The sequence below is a fragment of the Rhinopithecus roxellana genome, chromosome 8 (assembly GCF_007565055.1).
Source record: "Rhinopithecus roxellana isolate Shanxi Qingling chromosome 8, ASM756505v1, whole genome shotgun sequence".
Classification (NCBI taxonomy): domain Eukaryota; kingdom Metazoa; phylum Chordata; class Mammalia; order Primates; family Cercopithecidae; genus Rhinopithecus; species Rhinopithecus roxellana.
Window position 1 is genome coordinate 107,779,059 of NC_044556.1, and position 20,097 is coordinate 107,799,155.

The 20,097-nt window shown below is 36.8% G+C and overlaps 1 protein-coding gene across 9 annotated transcripts in view; it reads left to right on the plus strand.

Annotated features, from left to right (window-relative positions):
• The window catches only part of SDCCAG8 (serologically defined colon cancer antigen 8), a 253,354-nt gene that overhangs the window by 151,873 nt on the left and 81,384 nt on the right, over window positions 1–20,097 (plus strand). For 8 of the 9 annotated variants that reach the window (XR_004058745.1, XR_004058746.1, XR_004058747.1 and 5 more), the window contains exons 14-16: window positions 9,069–9,196; window positions 11,323–11,431; window positions 19,747–19,878. Coding sequence is in view for 6 of the 9 variants with exons in the window: in XM_030935740.1 (XP_030791600.1) it covers window positions 9,069–9,196; window positions 11,323–11,431; window positions 19,747–19,878 (369 nt within the window). In the remaining 3 variants the exon portion in view is untranslated. Of the gene's footprint in view, window positions 1–9,068; window positions 9,197–11,322; window positions 11,432–19,746; window positions 19,879–20,097 lie in introns of those variants that run through there. The other variant, XM_010353270.2, reaches the window with a different exon arrangement.

Sequence of the window (20,097 nt, forward strand, 5' to 3'; positions counted from 1 at the left end):
CCTCCACCAACTGCGCACTGCTGCCCCACAGCATATACCCTCCAGCATCCAGCCACGCCAAAACCGTTCGCAGTGTTCTCAGGGCACCTGGTTCTCTCTCCACCCTGAGTCTTTGCACAAACTGTCCACTTCACTTGTAATAATCTTCTTTATATTCTTTGTATAACAGATTACTACTCATATTTTAAGCTTCTGATTTTTTTTAAGCTTCCTGAAATCCTTCCTCCCTGTCCCCAGCCACTCCCCAATTCCTATCCTTTCCACCTGTATAATGGTAGGAATTTAGCCCTACTTTAATATTTACTATACCATGAGTTGTTTTTTTTCCCCAAAACTCGTTTATTTTGTTCACTAGACCATAGACTCTTTGAGGCCGTGGTCTACATCTTGCACACTGATGCATCCCCATACTTTTGTGCTTGGCACAAAGTAGTTGCTTAAGTATTTGTTGAATGGATGCGCAATCCACTGTTTGATTAAACAAACCCCATGTGAGGCAGTGCCATGGAATGGAAAGAACACTGGACTTGGAGTGAGAAGACAGATTTGGATTCCAGCTTTGCTACTTGCTAATACTGCATGGCTTTGAGAAAAATCTCTTAATTCCCTGAGTTTGAGACGCTTTATCTATCAAACAGGAATATCTGTTCCATCTCCCTGCCCCATAGAGATGTTATGAAGAATAGCAAGGTCGGTGCATTTGAATGTGCCTTTTAAAATAGAAAGTACAGACGTGCAAAGGATGATGTGATAGTAACTGGAGTTGATAGTAAGAGTCTGCGGTTTTGTTTTAAACGTAAATGGGATTGTGCATATGTAATAGAAACAGGCAATAGCTAGTCTACTGTACTGTCTTTTGCCTTGAAGGTAAGTTTTCAAATTATTTTGGAGATACTGTAAGAACATTTTTGGAGGGAAAATTATTTTTAGAGATGTTTCTGTTAAATATTTCCTTTCTTTTGTGTATATTCCCTTGAAAGAAGTTGACCTCCTTTCTGTTTCTGCTTTCCTCCCTAGACATGACTCATTCTCTGATCTGATAACTCATCTTTCAACATTGTGCTTGAAGTTCTGACATACTTTGCAGTGAAGAAAATAGAAGTAATTTACTCCAGGAAATATGTATGATGCCATTAAGTCTTTTGCATACTTAAGGAAGTAGAGATTCCAGAATCTCATTCCTGTGTTTTCCTTTCTGTTTCTTCTCAGTAGTTCTACATCTGCTCAAATAAGAGAATATAGCCCCTGTTAGCTGTAAATAAGCATAGAATTTTGGGTTCTTCTCAAACATGGAAGACATCATGCCATCTACCAATTTTATTATTGTTTTTGTTTTGTTTTATTGCCAATAATAATAATAATAAATTCTTGGCAAAAATAGGGATTATCTTATCACATTCTCTGACTGTAGTCAGGAGACAGGGTGATACTTACCCCTGTGAGGATACTTAGTACTTTCTGTCTTTTAGTAGTTGATCATTCATTCATTTGTTTATTCATTCATCAAATGTTCATTGACCACACAACTGTATACCAGGCACTATTCCGGATTCTGGGGATAAATTAGGGAGCAAAACGAAGGTTCCTGCTCTCCATGGACTCCATTTTGATGCACATTCCAGATTGATGCACACGTCTCATCTTTTCTAGAGTCTGTGGCCACTTGAGGCAGGAGATGTGTTTGTGGTACCTTTCAATGTTTTTGCAAAGGTGAATATATGTCTTTAAGAAGGACACAACTAATTGATGGTGTCATTGTAGGAGAAAGTAATCTAATAGCTTAGAGGACAGCAGGGCAAGAAGAAGGAGAACTAGTTGCTTGGGATTTGGCTGTTAAGATGGATAATATGGCTATTAAATGGCACACTCCCATAGAGATAATTGAAATAGAGACTTGTTATACTTTCACCCTTCTCTCATTTCTCTACATCCCTGATAAAAGAAGAGATTGAAGCGTAGTGATTCACCGTGGAGTGAGAGAGCCCTGGATTTCCTGACTATAACCTTTAAGAACTAAAGAACATGAACATACTGTATAACCTCTCTAGGCCCCCATTTTCTTATCTATAAAGTGAAGATACTAAGAGAACCTACTTTCTATGGTTGGTATGAGGATTAAATAAAAGAATGCATGTAAAGACCTTAGCTTATGTGTAAACATTAGTAATTGGTAGCGTCTTAAAATGATTAGTCCTTTAAGGTTGGATTTTTTGTCCTGCTTGAATGAAGTATGCCAGTATTAAAGGAAGAAAGTTATTTGTCTATAGTCACACAGGTGATAAGGTGGTGGCTGCCATGCTCTGACCCTCTAGCTCTGTGAGTTTTGGCTGTACTCCATTGCCTCTCAAGGTGGCATCTTCCCAGAGCACGAAGAGAATAAACTCAAAAAGTACCTATGCATTTGTTTAAAAAACAAGGCAAAACAAAACAAAACTATCAGCAAATATTTAATTCTACTTGCTAGTAGATTTGCATTCCATAGATTATTAATTTTGAAACTACTTTCTGTGTATTCCAAGTTTGAACAAACAGATAAGTATGTTGAGGATAATAGGAACCAAGTTTCTTACTACTGAGGAAAAAATTACAATTATGGAAAAAAGGGAGATAAGGTTCTATGTATGTTGTTGACTTGTAATTGGAAAGACCAGTATGAATGTGTATGCGTATATTCCTATAGGATACAGATAAATATTTATATTTATATTGACATTTATCAACTTATATATATATTCATATCCAGACTTAGTCCACCAAGGTGACCTAGAAGCAATGATTTTGCAGTAGCAGTGAGCACCACCTAGTGACAGATCCTGGTTTCTAAATACCATTCCCCATTAAAGGCACAAAAAGAGCTGCTTGTTCAAATGCTGATTCCAAGACTGGTACAAGGACATTACAAGACGAGCCTGCAACATTTTGTGGAGATAGAAAGTCACAAGAATAATAGAGATGTCACATAGGAACCACCTTGAAAGGGTTCCCCCTGGCAAAATTCGGGATAAATTGAGCATAAAAATAATAATCATAATGGATTATAACCCACTGAATATGATATGAACCCATGACTCCATGCTGATATTAATGAATTAATAAATGATAGAGAAGGGAAAGCTCTTTCTTATACTACAATGTTAAAAAATAGAGAAAGAATGATGGAGCAAAAAAGTCATTTTTGGATGTAAAACTATTAGGTGAGAGCTCGATGAAGAATAGGATGTTTGCATATTCTCAGCATCTCCCAACAAATTACCTCTTACTTATTAGGTTGGAGCAAAAGTAATTGTGATTTTTGCCATTAAAGGTAATTACTTTTGCACCAACCTGATACAAAGAGGAAACAGTAACTTTACAGTAGAGAAGCCTGGGAGAGCTCACCTAACTACTGTTTTGCTGAGTCTGACTTGTACCAGCTCATGAGAGCCAGTTATGTGTATTTCTTCCCAACTTGGTATTCAGTGATGTCACTTTGGTAGCTTACAGTAGAGCATGGTGGAAGTGTCTACACTGAAAATTGGTAAATACTACAAAAGAGGGATTTCCTGTCCCCCTGGAGGCCAGTCATTAAATATCATCTGGTACACCAGTGATGTTAATCAAGCTATCAAAGCTAATAGCACCAATATTGAGACAAATGTACATTTTCTGTCTAAACTCACATCAGTACCCAGCACCTCCATGCCCCTTCTATCTGTATTCCTTAATGATTTTCAGCCAATAAGCATATTATAAATTCTCACAAGTTTTTTCATACCTAGATGCTACTATCACAAAGCTCTCAATATTTTATCTTAAAAGGGAAACACCTTTTAACCAGAAGAGTTGTATGTCTCACACTGGAACTTTAGACATCAGTAAAAAGGTGAATAGGAACATGGAAGGTGGAATTGGTGCCTCAACACCACAACTACCCAGTCCTTGTTCCCAGACTTGAGCCTTTCATTGTTTCTGTCCCAGGGTTATTGTTGAGCTAAATTTAACGTCATTAGAAAATATACTTTAAAAAATCTGTTTAACAAATCATTTTTGCTCTGTGACATGAACATTTTTTAAATTGCAAGATTTAAAATAATAAATGATATGAAAAAGTTGAGTATCAAAAATATAAGGTTAACGCTTCAGTCCCATTTCTAAAAAAATGGGATGGTAAATATCATTGTGACCATTTTCAGAAAATGCAATCAACGAGAACTATAATTGGTAAAAAGGAGTGACTATGCCTCCCTGTATATGTAGTCTGTATTTGAGGCCTAGCCAGTCCTTGTTCACTCCTTTTAATTCTGAATTTTTATGAAGAAAACATTGACATGGCCCACACATGCCTGGATTGCAGGTGATGTAAGTAACTTGGAGAATAAAGGTGGATGTTCCTACTCTAGATCATTTGTTCCTTTAATTAATTAATTAATTGATTGATTAATTTTTTTGAGACAGGGTCTCACTCTGTCACCCAGGCTAGAGTGCAGTGGTGCAGTTATGGCTCACTGTAGCCTCGACCTCCCTGGGCTCAAGTGATCCTTCTGTATCAGCTTCTTGAGAGCTGGCATTACAGGCACACAACACCACATTTGGCTAATTTTTGTATTTTTTTTTGTAGAGATGGGATTGCACCAGGTTGCCCAGGCTGGTCTTGAACTCCTGGGCTCAACACTCAAGTGATCCACCTGCCTCGGCTTCCCAAAGTGCTGGGATTACAGGTGTGAGCCACTGATTTGCTCCTTTTAAAAATCAGCTTTATTGGGGTAAATTTAAGTGTAATAAAATATCACCAGTTTCTAACTGTGCAGGTAAAGATGGTTTGACAAATATATAGAATTGTGAAAAGATCATAGTCATAACGTAGAAGAACATTTATATCAACCCAAAACGTGTCCTTGTGCCCTTTTGCTCCCTGGTACCCCTCTCCTACTTCCAAATCCTGGCAGCACGGATCTACTTTCTATCCCTTAGTGTTTACTTTTCTTGAATGGCCTGTGAATGACATCATAATATATGTCTTTGGTGTCTGGCTTTTTAAACTACGTGTACTACTTTTGAGGTTCAACCAAGTGCTGTGTGTAGCATTGTTCCTTTTTATTTCTACTCTTCCTAGGCCATAGTATGACCTAGCCATAGTCTTGGTGTAAACTTCCAAGACTATACCACAGTTTATCCATTAAACAGTTGATGGACATTTAAGTTGTTTCTGGTTTTGAGTGATTGTGAATAAATATTTCAGCCCCATAACTAACAAGAAATTCTTTTTTACTCAGTGTTTTGAGTGGGAATTAAAGCAAACCAATTGGAGAGACTGGCTTGACTATCCTTCACCAGGCTCTCACACCCAGCTGGATTTGACTCTCATTTTGTTATGCTCTGGTAAATTTCCCCCTTGTACCTTTCTTACGAAGTATTTTACCATCTACTTTCTCTTTGGCCATGTTGAACTCCCTACTAGGGGCAAGGAGCATATCTTCTTTATCTTTATTTGACCCAGTGCCTAGCAGAGTGCCTTTCACATAAGAGAGTTATGATACATCTTTAATGCATTGATTTACATTCTTCTCTAGTCGTTCCCTGAATGCCTAAGTGCTTTTGATAATTTTTTGAATCCATTATTGTATTACCTCTCGAGCAGGTGTGGCCAATCTTTTGGCTTTCCTGGGCCACACTAGAAGAGGAAGCATTGTGGGCCACACATAAAAGACATTAACACTAATGGCAGCTGGTGCGCTAAAAAGGAAAAAAACAAAAAGGCCCGTGCATAAATCTCATAATGTTTTAAGGAAGTTTATGAATTTGTGTTGGGCCACATTCAAAACCATCGAGGCCGCAGGCTGAGTAAGCTGTCCAGCTGGCGGCCCAGGACAGCTTTGCATGAAGCCCCATACAAACTGGTAAACTTTCTTAAAACATGATGAGATTTTGTGTGTGTGTGATTCTCTTTTCTTTTCTTTTCCTTTTTTTTTTTTCAGCTCATCAGCAATCATTACTGTTAGTTTCAGTGTATTTTATGTGTGGCCCAAGACAATTCTCCCAGTGTGACCCAGGGAAGCCAAAAGATTGCATACCCGGGCTCCAGAGTATTATAAAATAGGTTTCCCTAAATAAAAATATTTTAATCCTACCTCTCTGCCTTTAAATCATTCACTGTGCAACCTATAAGCAGACTTCAAATTCTTTTGTGACCCTTGGGGATTTTTTAGTAGGCTTTTTTTTTTTTCTAACTGTAAAGTGAGAGGGTTTGATGAAACACATTTGAGGTTCCCTTTTAGTTCTAACATTCTGGGAATTTATAAAAAGCCTACCAAGTCAGAAAGAACCTGCAAGAGGGGAGAGAAGGCAACATGCGAAAGTGGAAGGGGAAAGGAGGTTGGAAAGCAAGACTATATCATGTTTCTAGGCAATGAAACATAATGTATAGTTTCCCAAATAGAGGGAAAGTTGGGGAAGGATTCAAGAAACATCAGTTGATGTGTAACTCAACATTTCTTTGCAGAAGTCTGTTAACTTGTTTTATTTTATAAAAAGGACTGCAATGATGACAGTTCTTTTCTATAGTCAGTTTATTTTTTATTTTTATTTATTTATTTTGAGAGAGAATCTCACTCTATCACCCAGGCTGGAGTGCAGTGGCACAATCTCTGCTCCCTGCATCCTCCATCTCTCAGGTTCAAGTGATTCTACAGCCTCAGCCTCCCAAGTAGCTGGGATTACAGGCATGCACCACCACTCCCAGCTAACTTTTGTATTTTTAGTAGAGATAGGGTTTTGCCTTGTTGGCCAGGGTGGTCTCTAACTCCTGGCCTTAAGTGATCTGCCTGCCTCGGCCTCCCAAAGTGCTGGGATTACAGATGTGAGCCACCGCGCCCAGCCTATAGTCAATTGAGAATATCAGTAATTAGGCAGCTTATTCTGAAAACTGATGGTGAGATTGACAACCCCTTTATACTGGGGAACTGTAAGTACCAGTTTGTGATGGGTAGTTTCAGTTATGACTGTTATCTTGATATAATTATTAGTAGTGCCCCTCTCACTCCCAGGTGGGTATTGGTGTTGGAGAATGCATTTATGTCACCCAATTGTTAGGGGTTGCAGAGCCCCAGGTTTCTGTCTCTGTCTCCTGCCCCAGCGAGGGGTCTGACTTTCGGATGGTTAGAGTCCACAGGGCTTTTTTTAAGCTGATTACTTTAGCAGCGTAGTCTCCAACTGGCAGAGCCATTAGAACCATTCTCTTCCAAGCACCTTTTTCTAACATGTCTGAAAAGTTTTTGCCTCCTCATGTAAGACTTAAGCAGATTCTCCGGCTACACATAAAGATAGCAGCCTTCCTTTCCCCTATGACAAGAGTATAACAACATCCAATCCTGAAATATTCACTGCCCACTTCCTGTGTGCCAAGCACTGAGCTGGACCGAGGGTATAGAGACAAAGATGACAAAGGAAGCAGGCATGTAAAGCAATAACTAAAGTGTGATAAATACTATCTTTGCACATTGTACACAACATATATTGAGGTCATTGAGGGAAGAATAGTGAATTCAGGAGGGAGGAAGGAGAGGGGAAGAATTTTGAGCTAGGCCTGAAGGGGGTAGTGGTATGTATACCTCTTACAGGGGGATTGAGTGAACAGGTGGCGGGGCTTTCCAGGAAGAGGAAGAGACATATGCAGTGATCCATGACCAGAAAATATGTAGTGTGACTGGGGAGGCAAAACGTTGCCTAGTCTGACTGTCCATTTGTTGTATATACTAGTTTGGAACTGAGTGCGACGTAAGACCGTGGACCACATCCCAGGGGGAGGTGGTGTTATTAGAAGTACCAGACAGGACCTTATTTCACATTTAGCATGGACCCCCGATGATTCCATTTGAGTGAGGTGTGGGTGTATTTTCATTCCAGAATTTTACACTACAACGTTACCACATGCATTGACCAATTTTAATACAGGCTTTCCTTATGTTGCTTTATAATTAGAAGCCAGTGAATTGAAGTTCCACAGCGGTACATAGACTAGTAGTGATAGCTTTATGGAATTGTTTATTTTTAGTTTGGCAAAGGCTAAGCAGTAAATATCTCAATTAGTAAACTAAAGCAGCATGGATGAGAAATGCCCACAAGGAGATCAGGAGTTAGAAATAACTAAGTCAGTTAATTAAAGGAAACTCTCATATCACTTACCCATATTTAGAGTTTGAAGAACCATCCTAATGTGTGTGTGGGGGGGGGGGGGCACATGTACATGCACACACACACTGTCAGTATATCCACGGTGCTGCCAGCTGCCAGCATTGAAGTCCTATGCATTCCCCAGGTTCTAATTGTTTAGGAAGTTTCTCTCTTTGGAGCCACTGTGCTTGGTTATTGACCCAGTGGGATAGGTCAGTGTCCTATCACAGTACGATGGGATGTTGTCTGACTACAGAAGCTTTTCATCCTGCAATTTCTTTCACTGTGACCCACGAGGGATTTTCTTATGAAGTGCTGGGGGAAGTTATTCATATTCATATTCGTATTTATGTTCACATTATATGGCCTGATGTGTGAAGATATTTAGTGAAAACATGCATGTGGCACTGCAGAATCATTTACTCGCCTCTAGATAGAGGCTCCTGCATTATGTTTAAGATTCCATTTTAAGTTTAGAGTGAAAACAGAAGTGGTCTACAAAGCTTAGTTTTAAGAATTTAAGTTTTGTTTAAGGATCGAATCATGCTGTTCCTAGAGTGCCAGTGTCTCTAGGAAATATTGACCACTCAGAAGATGAAAGATTCATTGGTAGTGTAAAACATTAAGAATGTTAGAGAAAAAAGGTTTGTGTTTTAAAGTGACAAAATACTGTTATTTAGTGGTTATGATTTTTTGACACTGCATACTTTAGTCCATTTGCACTCGTGGCACGTATTTAACGTCGTATGGAAGATTGTTTGGATTTTCCCTCTGAAGTGGGGGAGGGTCAATAGAAAGGTCATTGTCTTCTTAGGCTTAACAGTTTACTCCGTATCAGCTCTCTCTGGTCTATAGGGGACATGATGGGGGTTTGTGCATCTGCAGATTAAATTTCTGTATGTCTCCTCTCTGTTTTGCAGACAAGAAAAAGATAGCATTCAGCAGAGCTTTAGCAAGGAAGCAAAGGCCCAAGCCCTTCAGGCCCAGCAAAGAGAGCGGGAGCTGACACAGAAGATACAGCAAATGGAGGCCCAGCATGACAAAACTGGTAGGTGGTAGGGAAAGATTAGAGCCTGGGCACTCGCTCACAAGCCAGGCCCACGCCTTACTGTGAAATGACATCAGGAACACCTGTAACCTTTGGCTGGCCGAAGGGAGCAGATGCTAACTACACCGGAGATTCCGAATTACATATTAGTTAGCGTTTAAAAGAGAAAATGGAAAGTATTGCCCACTGTCTGTTGATTTCAGAGTGCTGCTCTCACATCTGTTGCACCATCTGGATTATGAGTTTATTTACCTGTGTTCAAGAAACGTAAAGCTGAGAGAGACCACAACAAAGTAGAAAAACAAAGGGCTTGTTTTTGGCTGGGTTTTCAGGCACACATGTTATATAAAGAAAATAGCATCAGAAGCTCTGCGGGAAATGCTCTGAGCTTACAGTTAGAGTCTCCTGAATAGCATTGAACAGTTCCCACAGTACACACATTATAGCTACTCTAAAAGCCTAATGAGTTTGCTTCAGCATCCAAACTGGAGAAAAGCTTTAGCCATTAATCGGTTCTTAATTCACTGTCGCAGCTGGATGTAATTCAGTGGCTCCAAATTGATATGTTCCTTTATTTAATCTTTGCAGCTTCGAACATTTTTAGCATTTGTATGATTTCCCCACCTCCCCCAACCCAATCTAGAGTGATGTTTAATCCTTTGCATTCTTCAAGTTCTCACAACTGCTGTTAAAATTCACTAATACAAGGCATTGACCACAGCTGGCAGCTTGGCTAAAAATTGCCATCTTTCATCACATTGGCACTATTCTGCAGACTGAGTTGGCCAGTAACTCTTTACCTTTAATTTGAAAGTAAAATGCACTTTGAAAATAGACAGTTTGATTTGTTCAGTCAGAGCATTATGTAGTTTCTTTCACTTTTGAGTTGTGTGTTCACAGACAGTGTTAGTCAAAACAAGACAGTGTCAGTCATTATAATTCCACGCCACATACTCCACACTGATTGTACTATTAAAACAAAAGTTTAATTGATCCTGTCTCTTCCAGAAAAATGTTGCTTAATTTTAGTGCCTTGATTTATTTTGATTTGTATGCTATATGCTTTTTGCCAATCATTGGCTAAAATTGAAAAGAAATAAAGGACTCTTAAAACTTATGCTTAGAGGTAATTTTAATATGATTTAACGTATTAATATATTGTATTTGATGGTACAGTAAAAATTATTTCTTATCCTATGGGTGAAAAATTGCTAACATGCAAGCCATTAAATAATCTATTTACTTATGAAGAGGCAAATGTCATATTGACTCACATAATTCCCTCTAGCGCTTTCAGTAGAGATTTTCTTCTAACAGCATTTGGCCAGAAGAAATGAAAATTCACCAGGTTTAGTAGATGTTTCTCCACTAAAAACAAAAAGAGGAAATTGGGGGATAAATTATTGTTTGCCCCCACTGCTGGCATGATCCTAGTGATCAGAGTCTTGGGCAGAATCTAAGCACTAGATTAGAGTGTATTTAACTTAAGGTTAAAACCATCTTAAGAACATTTGCTTTTGTACACACACAAAATCACACCGTTTTCAATTTCTTTGACCAGATCTCCATTGAAGCTCATGCTGTTGACAATGACATTAAAATTCTAAAGAAAATGCACATTTTTACCTTCACAATTAGAGAAGTATATGCAAGATTGGGGGGGTGGTAGTAAATCATGTGTGCAAATATGAAACAAAGCATGCATTACAGTGTGGAAGAGAATTCCTCGATGATTTTAGTTTTGAATTATCTGGTTGTGAGAATTTTTGACACACTGTTTATAGTAAAATTGTCAAAATTCAAATATAATATCTTGCATATTACAAAGATATAAGTGTCTGTGCTTCCACTTGAGGTATTTGACACTTTATTAACATGTCAAAATGTTACACCAAGCTGGTCTGATAAAAAGTGTTTCTGGTGTATACTTATGTTGAAAATAAACGACTCCCAAGATTGAGTGTCTTTCCAGATGATAAGTCCTTTGACTTAGGACATTGAAAGTGATCTAGTGGCTTATTGGAAATGTGTAGGGGTCTAAGCACTTTACCACTCTATGTATGGAAGCACTGCAGAGCGACAACCATAAACATCTTCTGTTGGTGGGGGTTTATTGTTATTTCTAGAAAATGAACAGTATTTGTTGCTGACCTCCCAGAATACATTTTTGACAAAGTTAAAGGAAGAATGCTGTACATTAGCCAAGAAACTGGAACAAATCTCTCAAAAAACCAGGTAGGTGATGTTATAGAATACTTTCAAGAGCACTGTTTGTGGATGACTCTAATTTTTCCTTAACAAACCGCATTTACCCTGTTTGATAATGTCCAAATTAAGTAATTGCTGATGTTTTCTTGGAACATATTTTCTACATAGGGACATTTTCTTAATTGTCCATACACTTTTATGTTTTTTCATGATGATGTGTGTACTATTATTTAACATTTTAATGTTTAGAATTGAAAACTGAAATTTCAGGAAAGAAAATATGGTAATAACATAAAGATGCAGATAAATCAAGCAGTTATAAAATCTTACATTGGTATGGTTAACACATTTTAATCTATTGTTACAATTCACCATGAACACAAAAGCTATCTTTAGGTTAAATGATAACAGATGAAATGTGTATATATAAAAATGAAAGTAGATGGTACTTTGAAATAAACACACCAAAACTATTCTTCTCCTAAAATTGTTGTATTTTAATAGAACAGCCATCATTCATTTTATAGGCATACTACTCTTTTATAAATCCATTGATTGGAATCTTAATGACTTTTTTCTACACACTTTCTAGTCAGATTATCTCAATGAATAAATTATTTTATATTCTAAATTGCAAGAAGCCTGACTCCTCATCTCAGCTCCGATAGTAACTGAATCATCTTGGACAAATGTATTTGACTTACTTGGACTATAGTTTCTTCTTTTGTCAATGAATGGCATTGGACAGAATCACTTGAAATTGAACTATAGAAGGCAATATTCACATAACTGATACGATGTCAAATATTACTTTATATGATAATGAAAAAATAGCCTGTGTGTCTTCTCTTCTGTATTTTTCTGAAACTTACGTAGATCTATTGAGAGCAGGAAATAGGTCTCAGCAAACAAACTGCTCACTTAGATGTTTCACTCGGAAAGGATTTCTGGGAGGATCAGGGCATATCTGATCACTCTGAGCTCCATCTTGGGATCCTGCATCAACAAGCTGTCTTAGCTGATAGAACCCCCATCCCTGAATCTTTTGGGGAATCAGAGGGCTCGTGCATCCAACTCTCCCTGCTCACAGGAAGGCAGAGGCTTCTGTAACCACCAAGAATGTACTCTGACATGCGCACCTTCCTAGCATATACTAAGATTGTATTTTGGTAGGGAAAACCTAGGTGCCAAAATACCAGATATTTCAAGGAGTTTTGACCATGAAAACTAAATGATTTTGTCATGAAAGAGACCCATAAAATATCTACAGTAGCTATTCTTAAACAGAAATACTTGATTTGCACCACATAGGTCCAAAGTAATTTGTTAGAAGCAAACAAACCAGATTATATCATTTAGGGATAAAATGATACTAATCTGGGTTTTATATAAATGTGTTAGGTCTAAAATTGGTTTGTGAATGATGACTGATCTTGCTCTCCAAGGAAACATAATTAGGGAAATTTATTATATAAAAGAGAGAAAAAGGTGCTTGGTATACATTATTTAATTCTCACCACAACTTGAGACAGAAATTATTATCTTCCAGATAAGGAAACCAAAACTGTTTAAATAACTGGTGAGTGGGAGAGCTAGGGTACTAACCTAGATATTTCTGGTTCCAAAGTATATGTTCTTTCTTACAGTAATCACAGTATTTTACATTTATTGCTAAAGAAAATTCAAGTCATAGTAGTTATGATGAGAAAGTTTGGGAAGGAAAAATTAACCTTTAAATTTCCGTGGAGAAGTAAGCGTCCTTGGCATGTAACAGTTAACTTACTCTTTGCCCCTAGGCCCTCTTTTTCCTCCTCTAGATCTGTCATCTTGTCCTGTACTGGTCTAACTCAGCACCTCTACTGCTTCTCCTGCTTCTCGTTCCTCCAGCTCCTGAATACTGCTTTGTAAATTGGATGTATTCTTTTGTATCTGACACATAGATGGCACTTAATGAATAAATGATGAATGAATGAAACAAATAGGTGTGGTGCTATTCGCACCTCCTGATCTGACTTTTGATGCCAGTCTGTTCCATTGTTGATGACTGGCAGTGTGCAGTAAAGAACACGTGGCAATTCAGAGGAACTAGGTTTGAATCTTACTCTCCCACTTGGAGCTTTGTAACCTTGGGTACATCGCCTCATCTCCCCAAACCCCAGCTTCTCCTTCTGTAAAAACATTTCTAAAGCCACGCTGCAGGATTGTTATGGGAATTAGAATTATATATATAGATACACATACATACACGTTATCAAGTGCCTAGCACAATGCCTGACACATCGTAATACACAGTAGCTGCTACTGTTTTCACAATAGCATTTTTAAGGGTCTTGACTGGAATTTGGGTATCACTTTACATAGCTATTGTCTTTGCCAGGGAAAATCTGACTGTCATTTGCTGATGGACATAAGTCCGTGCCACAATGAAAGCCTTTTTAAAACAGTCAGATCAGGAAAATGTGGATCTAGTTGTATTTTGTAACTCTGATGAATTAAAACAGGCACCTACTCTAACTTTACAGTTTGTCTCAACCAAGGCCTGGCAAGTAGTAAACACTTGATAAATTGTTACCTACTAGTTTTAAAACTCTTAAGCGCCGCTAAAACTTGCGAAAAGTGTATTTTGTGCACCTTGCAAGAGAGTAGTGAATAGGACAAATTGTGATTTTTAGGGTTGTTTGTTCTTAATTTCTTTTAGTTCTGGTTTCATTTCTCCCTGGCTTCCTACTATGACATTTTCAATAACTCATTCATGTTAAATTTAACATTCCGTGTTGATGTTACCTTCTGCTTTGAAACCACCTACAAAACTTGAAGGGCTCAAACTGCTTCTTTTAAAATACAAGTTATTAATGTAGTAAACCCTGAAGAGGCCCTCCAGGAGTGTGCCTCTGCGTACCCCATGCCAAACTATTGGGATAAATAATTTTCCCTGTGCTTTGAGGTAAGGAAAATCTTGAAGTTTCCAAAGTTTTGTTGTTGTGGAAATTCAGTCTCCAACTTTATATTTATCCAATCCGTATGGTAATTTTGGTCCAGCTTTCCCTCAGAGTATTACAGTAAAATTTTTATTGAAAGTAAGTGTATTTATTTTATATTGAACAATAATTAAGACATATTTTTCCCTCCTCTGTTACTAGCAACATTACTCTAAGAGTCTTATGTTATTCAAAATACCAACTAAACAAATGGATTCCTACCATTTAAAACAAGATTTTAAACAGGTCTAGTCGTTTGACTGGAGCCCATGCAGAATGACGGGAAAGCTGACCGCGCGGGCTCAGTGGACACGTACACCCTTACAGTCTGCCCCAGCCTCATGCTAGGCTGCTCTGTTGCTCTGTGAAAATGTTTTGAAATGGTACCTCCGTGTGTGGGTCTGTTGTATGTGTTTTCCCCCAAGTAGACCGTAAGTCGCATTATGGCAGTGATGACTGCTTCTGTTTTCTGGAAGCCTCCATAGTGATTAGCACAGTAGTTTGCGCACTGAGTGTACTCCACACTGCACGTAGTGGTGTCTGTAACCCTGGCATTTGTGAATGGCACGTCCCATTTTAAACTTAAAGTGAACTGCTGATTCTGTGCATTTTATATAGCTTGTTTTTGACCATCAGGCAAGAGAATTAATTCCATTTTGCTTTTAATTGGCACCAGGCAGGCATTCTGGCTGATTTTAGTTGAAGCTCACATAAACTTTCGCTATCCTTCCTTCTGTATTCCCCAGTACTCTGAGAGCTTATTACAGTTATGGGGTTGTTTCTTGAGGGAGGTAAACGGAGCTATTTAAATATCTTTGGTACAACTGTGATTTTTCTTTATCAAAGTGAAGGAAGTGTTCTCTCTCCCCACGCACTTAGATGAATCAGCAGTAAAACGTTGCAGTGCGGTTTGCAGTGCTATCTAACACCTGGCCTGGGAGAGCTTGGAAGGATTGGGTGCTGGCAAGGAGTGAGCCTCTGCCAGCCACAGAGTGGAGAGAAGTGTGTGCTAGGTTTTAGCTACCACCACTTGCACATTGAAAAGAACCGGATAGAGCGTAGAACCAGGGTCTATGTGGTTTTGCTGCTTTCTTTTCTGTCATTGTCACTTTCTGGGTTGTGAGGCTTGTGGACTGATGTCTAACACTGCCCATTGTGTATTTGTGATTTGCGTTTTGTAATTAAGAGGAACAATGGGAGTCCATGGGGCCTCGTTATATATAATGGTTGGTTTAATTTGTTTCACTTCTATCTTGTTAATTGTAAATTGATCATTAAGATTTGAATTCTAATCTGTCACCAGGGTTGTGAGTATTGAGGCTAGAGCAATGATCCTGGTTTTAATCACTGATGATGAGAAACAAATTTTATAATTTTGGTACATATTGCAGTTCATATATTTTAACACTATACTTTATGGTGTTATAAATATTGTTAAATGACTTTTAGTGTAGTTTTACTGTGTGGACTATAATGTATAAATTATATTACTGTTTTGGCAACAGTAGGTATCCAACTGTGTGAGTTTAATTGAGGTGAAGAACACACACCCGGTTGAACTGTTTTTTTCCTTTGCATGTTTACATGATGTTAGGTTGGGATACTATAAAAATTATATTTTCTACAAGAGGAGACTGACATTGGCCTCTGCTAATTGTTACCAAAAGTCAAACTAGAACCTAAAAGAATAAAAAATTAAGATATTATATTTCTCTTTGAAAGCAATTATCATTTTAATCTGAATTGTAGTAGTAAAATATATTTCATGCAAATGCAATTATACAATATAACTGGTATATAAAAATACAGGGGAAAGTTCATGCTTCTGCAAAGCCAGAAATTGCCTAAATTTTCTGTGAAAATGAATTAGAGTCAATTATCCTTTTATATGACACAGGATAATCATACCAGAAATGTATTTCCAAACTAACAGAAAACTTGTAAGTTTACTCTTTGAGCTTTGCAGACTACGGTTCTAGGAATATATCGTGAACTCCAGACAGAAAAAGGATGACGTGCAGGCATATATGTCAAATTTTTATTGAGAAATGGAAGTTGGTAGGCAAATTACAATTATAAATAAAGAAAAAACAAAAATATGCGAAGCAGATAAAAAGATTGTTGCAATAACACACTTGATAGTGATACGTACTTTATAAATAACATTTGTATTTTTGTGATTATGTAAGACATCCTCAATGCAGGGAATTTGGAAAATACAAAGAAGAATTAAGGAAAATTTCCTGTGCCACTACCATCCGGAGATAACTATTCTTACCTCTGACATATTTCCCTTCAGTCATTTTTCATGTGTATGTATGTGTACATTTATATTGTAATTGAGATTACACTGTATATACAGTTTTGCATCTGCTTTTTCATTTGATATCTAATGAACATTTTTCTATATCAGTAAATACTCTGAAAACAAAACTTTATTAAATGATTTGCATGGATAAGAATTATTAGGCTCTTAAGATGCTTCTAATTTTTAACCATTATGAATAATAATACAACAAAAACTTTGTACCTAAGTCTAAATTTTTTATTGTTTCCTTAATTGCTGTCCAAGACTATGAATCCTTTTAAGGGTATTAATGTGTTTTACCTTGCTTAAGTACTACACTAACTTCTAATCACTGTATATGTAGCCATATTAGTAAATAACATTACCAAGAAGTGAGATTTTTTAAAAAAGAATGAGAAGCAATACCGCACAGTGGGTGGAACTACCCCTCTAGAGGTGGACTAAGTAGTATTTGTATCTGGGCTTGCCTACTTGGATGACCTTAGGCAAGTCATTAAACTTCATATTTAACCTCACAGAGAAAAGAAAATAAACCCGTACAAGTACCTTATAGGAGTAATTGAGATCATGAATGTAAAGGATGGATTTCACTATTTGTTATACAGTGGCATGCAGTAAATATTTGGTGGTAGTATCTGGTTTTGTTGTGCTATTTTTTAATAATAGTGAAATTGAATATGTTATAAATGTTATTGATCACTTATATTTCTTCTGTAGATATTTTAAATATTTCTTATATTTTTAATTGGAATTTTGATGGAGAGTGCAGTTAGTGTTTCATTAAATGATGCTTTTAATGTTTGTTTGTCTTATTTTTGTAAATAATTTCCTGCTCTTTACATTGATTTTAATTAATAAGCTTTATTTTTTAGAGCAGTTTTAGGTTCATAGCAAAACTGGACAGAAAGTACAGAATTCCCATATATTCCCTGTTCCTTCCACACACAACCTCCCCCACCAGTGACATCTACATTTTGTTTTATTATGATTTTGTTTCAAAATCAGAATGAATTTATTTTTAAAAAATAAAATACATATCTATTTTACAAATTTAGAAAGTATGGAAAAGGATGAATAAAGAACAGAGAAAACATTCCCGATCCTACCATCCAGAAATAATCAGTATTAATAGTTGGTATACATGTCAAAATGTTTTTCTAAATTATAAAATGAAATCACATCATACATGCTGACTTTTAATGTTTTCTCTTTTTTACAAATATGTCACAGTTTTAGATCAATAAATATCACTTATAAATAACCACATTATCAGATTAATAAGTAACATAACCAGGCTCCTGTGGATAGATTTCTTGGTTAAGTTTCCAGATTATGGGTTGCAAAGAAAGGTTGTTTCTAGAAACAGTGCTACGATGAATACTCTCACACAAATCTAGGATATATTTTAAATATATGATTTTTTTATGTGTAAAAGTTTTGTATTTTTGTATTGTAAAATCTATTTTTTTCTTTGTGATTTTTCTTTTTAAAAGTGCCTTTTGCTTGGAAAGTGCCTGAGAGAAGATCAGTGTTCTGCATTTTTTTCTAATCTGGTTTAAGGATTTTTTTTTCTTCTTTTGGAATTTATTTTAGTGCATGGATTGGAAAGGATACCAGATCAAAAATTTATTATAACTGCCTTTAAATTCTTTTGTATTGTATGTGATTCTGAAAGGAGAAACATAAGTCATTATTAACTCCTTTTGGACTATTTCAAATATGGGTAGATTCTTATTAGGAGAAGCAAATGTAGATTGAGCACTTGATCTGAACTTGAAAATGAGATAATCCATGCTCTCATACAGAATCTGGTAGGAAAGACAAGGCACAGAGCACAATTTAAAAGAATAAATTATAAGCTAATGTATGCATAAAGGCTAGAGGTAGCTTCAAAAAACGTGCTGACATATTGAGAACTGCAAGGTATTAATCAGGGCAAGCTTCCCGTGGGATGACATTTGAACCAAGATGAAAACAAAATGAAGAATGAGGTGAACTAAAAGCAAGAGTTTTTGCCCCATACACGTGAGCAGCCTGGTCCTTGGGATGAACAATTTGTAAAGTAAAATTTCCCTTAGCAAATCCAAATCCTTTCCTGACCAGGAAGAAAAGGCTATCTTGCCTACTGGAAGAATCCTTTCTTTGAAAGGAATTAATTTTATGTCAGGAGTCTTCAGGAAACAAACCAATTATTAACCTGAAAACGACTCATAATATACAAGTTTTAAACTCTCCATTCTAACTGATTAGGCATTAGGGCATGAGGAGATGGTGGCAGTAGGCAGAAATTTAGAGTTTACTTAATACAAGGAAAGGAATATAATTTTTCTTGGATAAACATCTTTGTGATCTTCAAATTTTGAGACTTGGATTGTCACTTAAGACACGAACAACAGGATATTGCCATTTTGCTCGGGGGAAGTCAATCTTTTTTCTATTAAGACCTTCAGCGGATTGGAGGAAGCCCGCCGAGGTGGAGAGCGATCCGCTTTTCTCAAAGTCTACTAATTTAAATGTTAATATCATCTAAAAAACACCCTCAGAGAAGTGTCCAGAATAATGTCTGGTCAAATGTCTGGGCACCATGGCCCAACTAAGTTGACACATAAAATTAACCATTAAAGAACTATTTTTATTTTAACCGTGTGCCATTAAGCTGGTTATGTTAATTAAAAGAAACTCTGTGATAGAAATTAGGCCTCGGGTTTCTTCTTTGACAGCATAGTGTTTGGCCTATAACAAGCACTCAGTAAGTATTTGTTAAATGAACGATAGTCTTTTAAAAAAGAGATTTAATCAGTTATCATTTTTGTCTTGTTCCTTAGGGAAGCCATTTCTATTAGAATAAGTTGTTATTCCTTTTTCTGTCTAACACACGAGTCTCTACAATGTATCTTGCCATTTCTGAAATATTTTCTTTTGCAAAGGATATAGTTTTCATTGTACTATTATGTTTAAGTACGGAAAAAAAGATAATGTTAAGGTTATATAATAACAATATGCTCTAGTAATAAGAACCTTTAACATCTATTATTTTTGTGTTTTCACCTCTCTAGATCTGAAATAGCTCAACTCAGTCAAGAAAAAAGGTATACATATGATAAATTGGGAAAGTTACAGAAAAGAAATGAAGAATTGGAGGAACAATGTGTCCAGCATGGGAGAGTACATGAGATAATGAAGCAAAGGTAATCAAGGTTTCATGATCAACTCACGTGTCACGTATTGAATGTGTTTGGTTTACACGCAGAAGGGGAGTTGCTGCGGAATAAGTAGAATTCATCATCATTATGCCACTCGGGACATGCTCAAAATGTAATACTTTTATTTTATGTATTTATGCTTCCTTAATTTACATTGTTCTTATTATATACAAAGAGGAGAGTACATCCTCTTTTTGTTAGTCT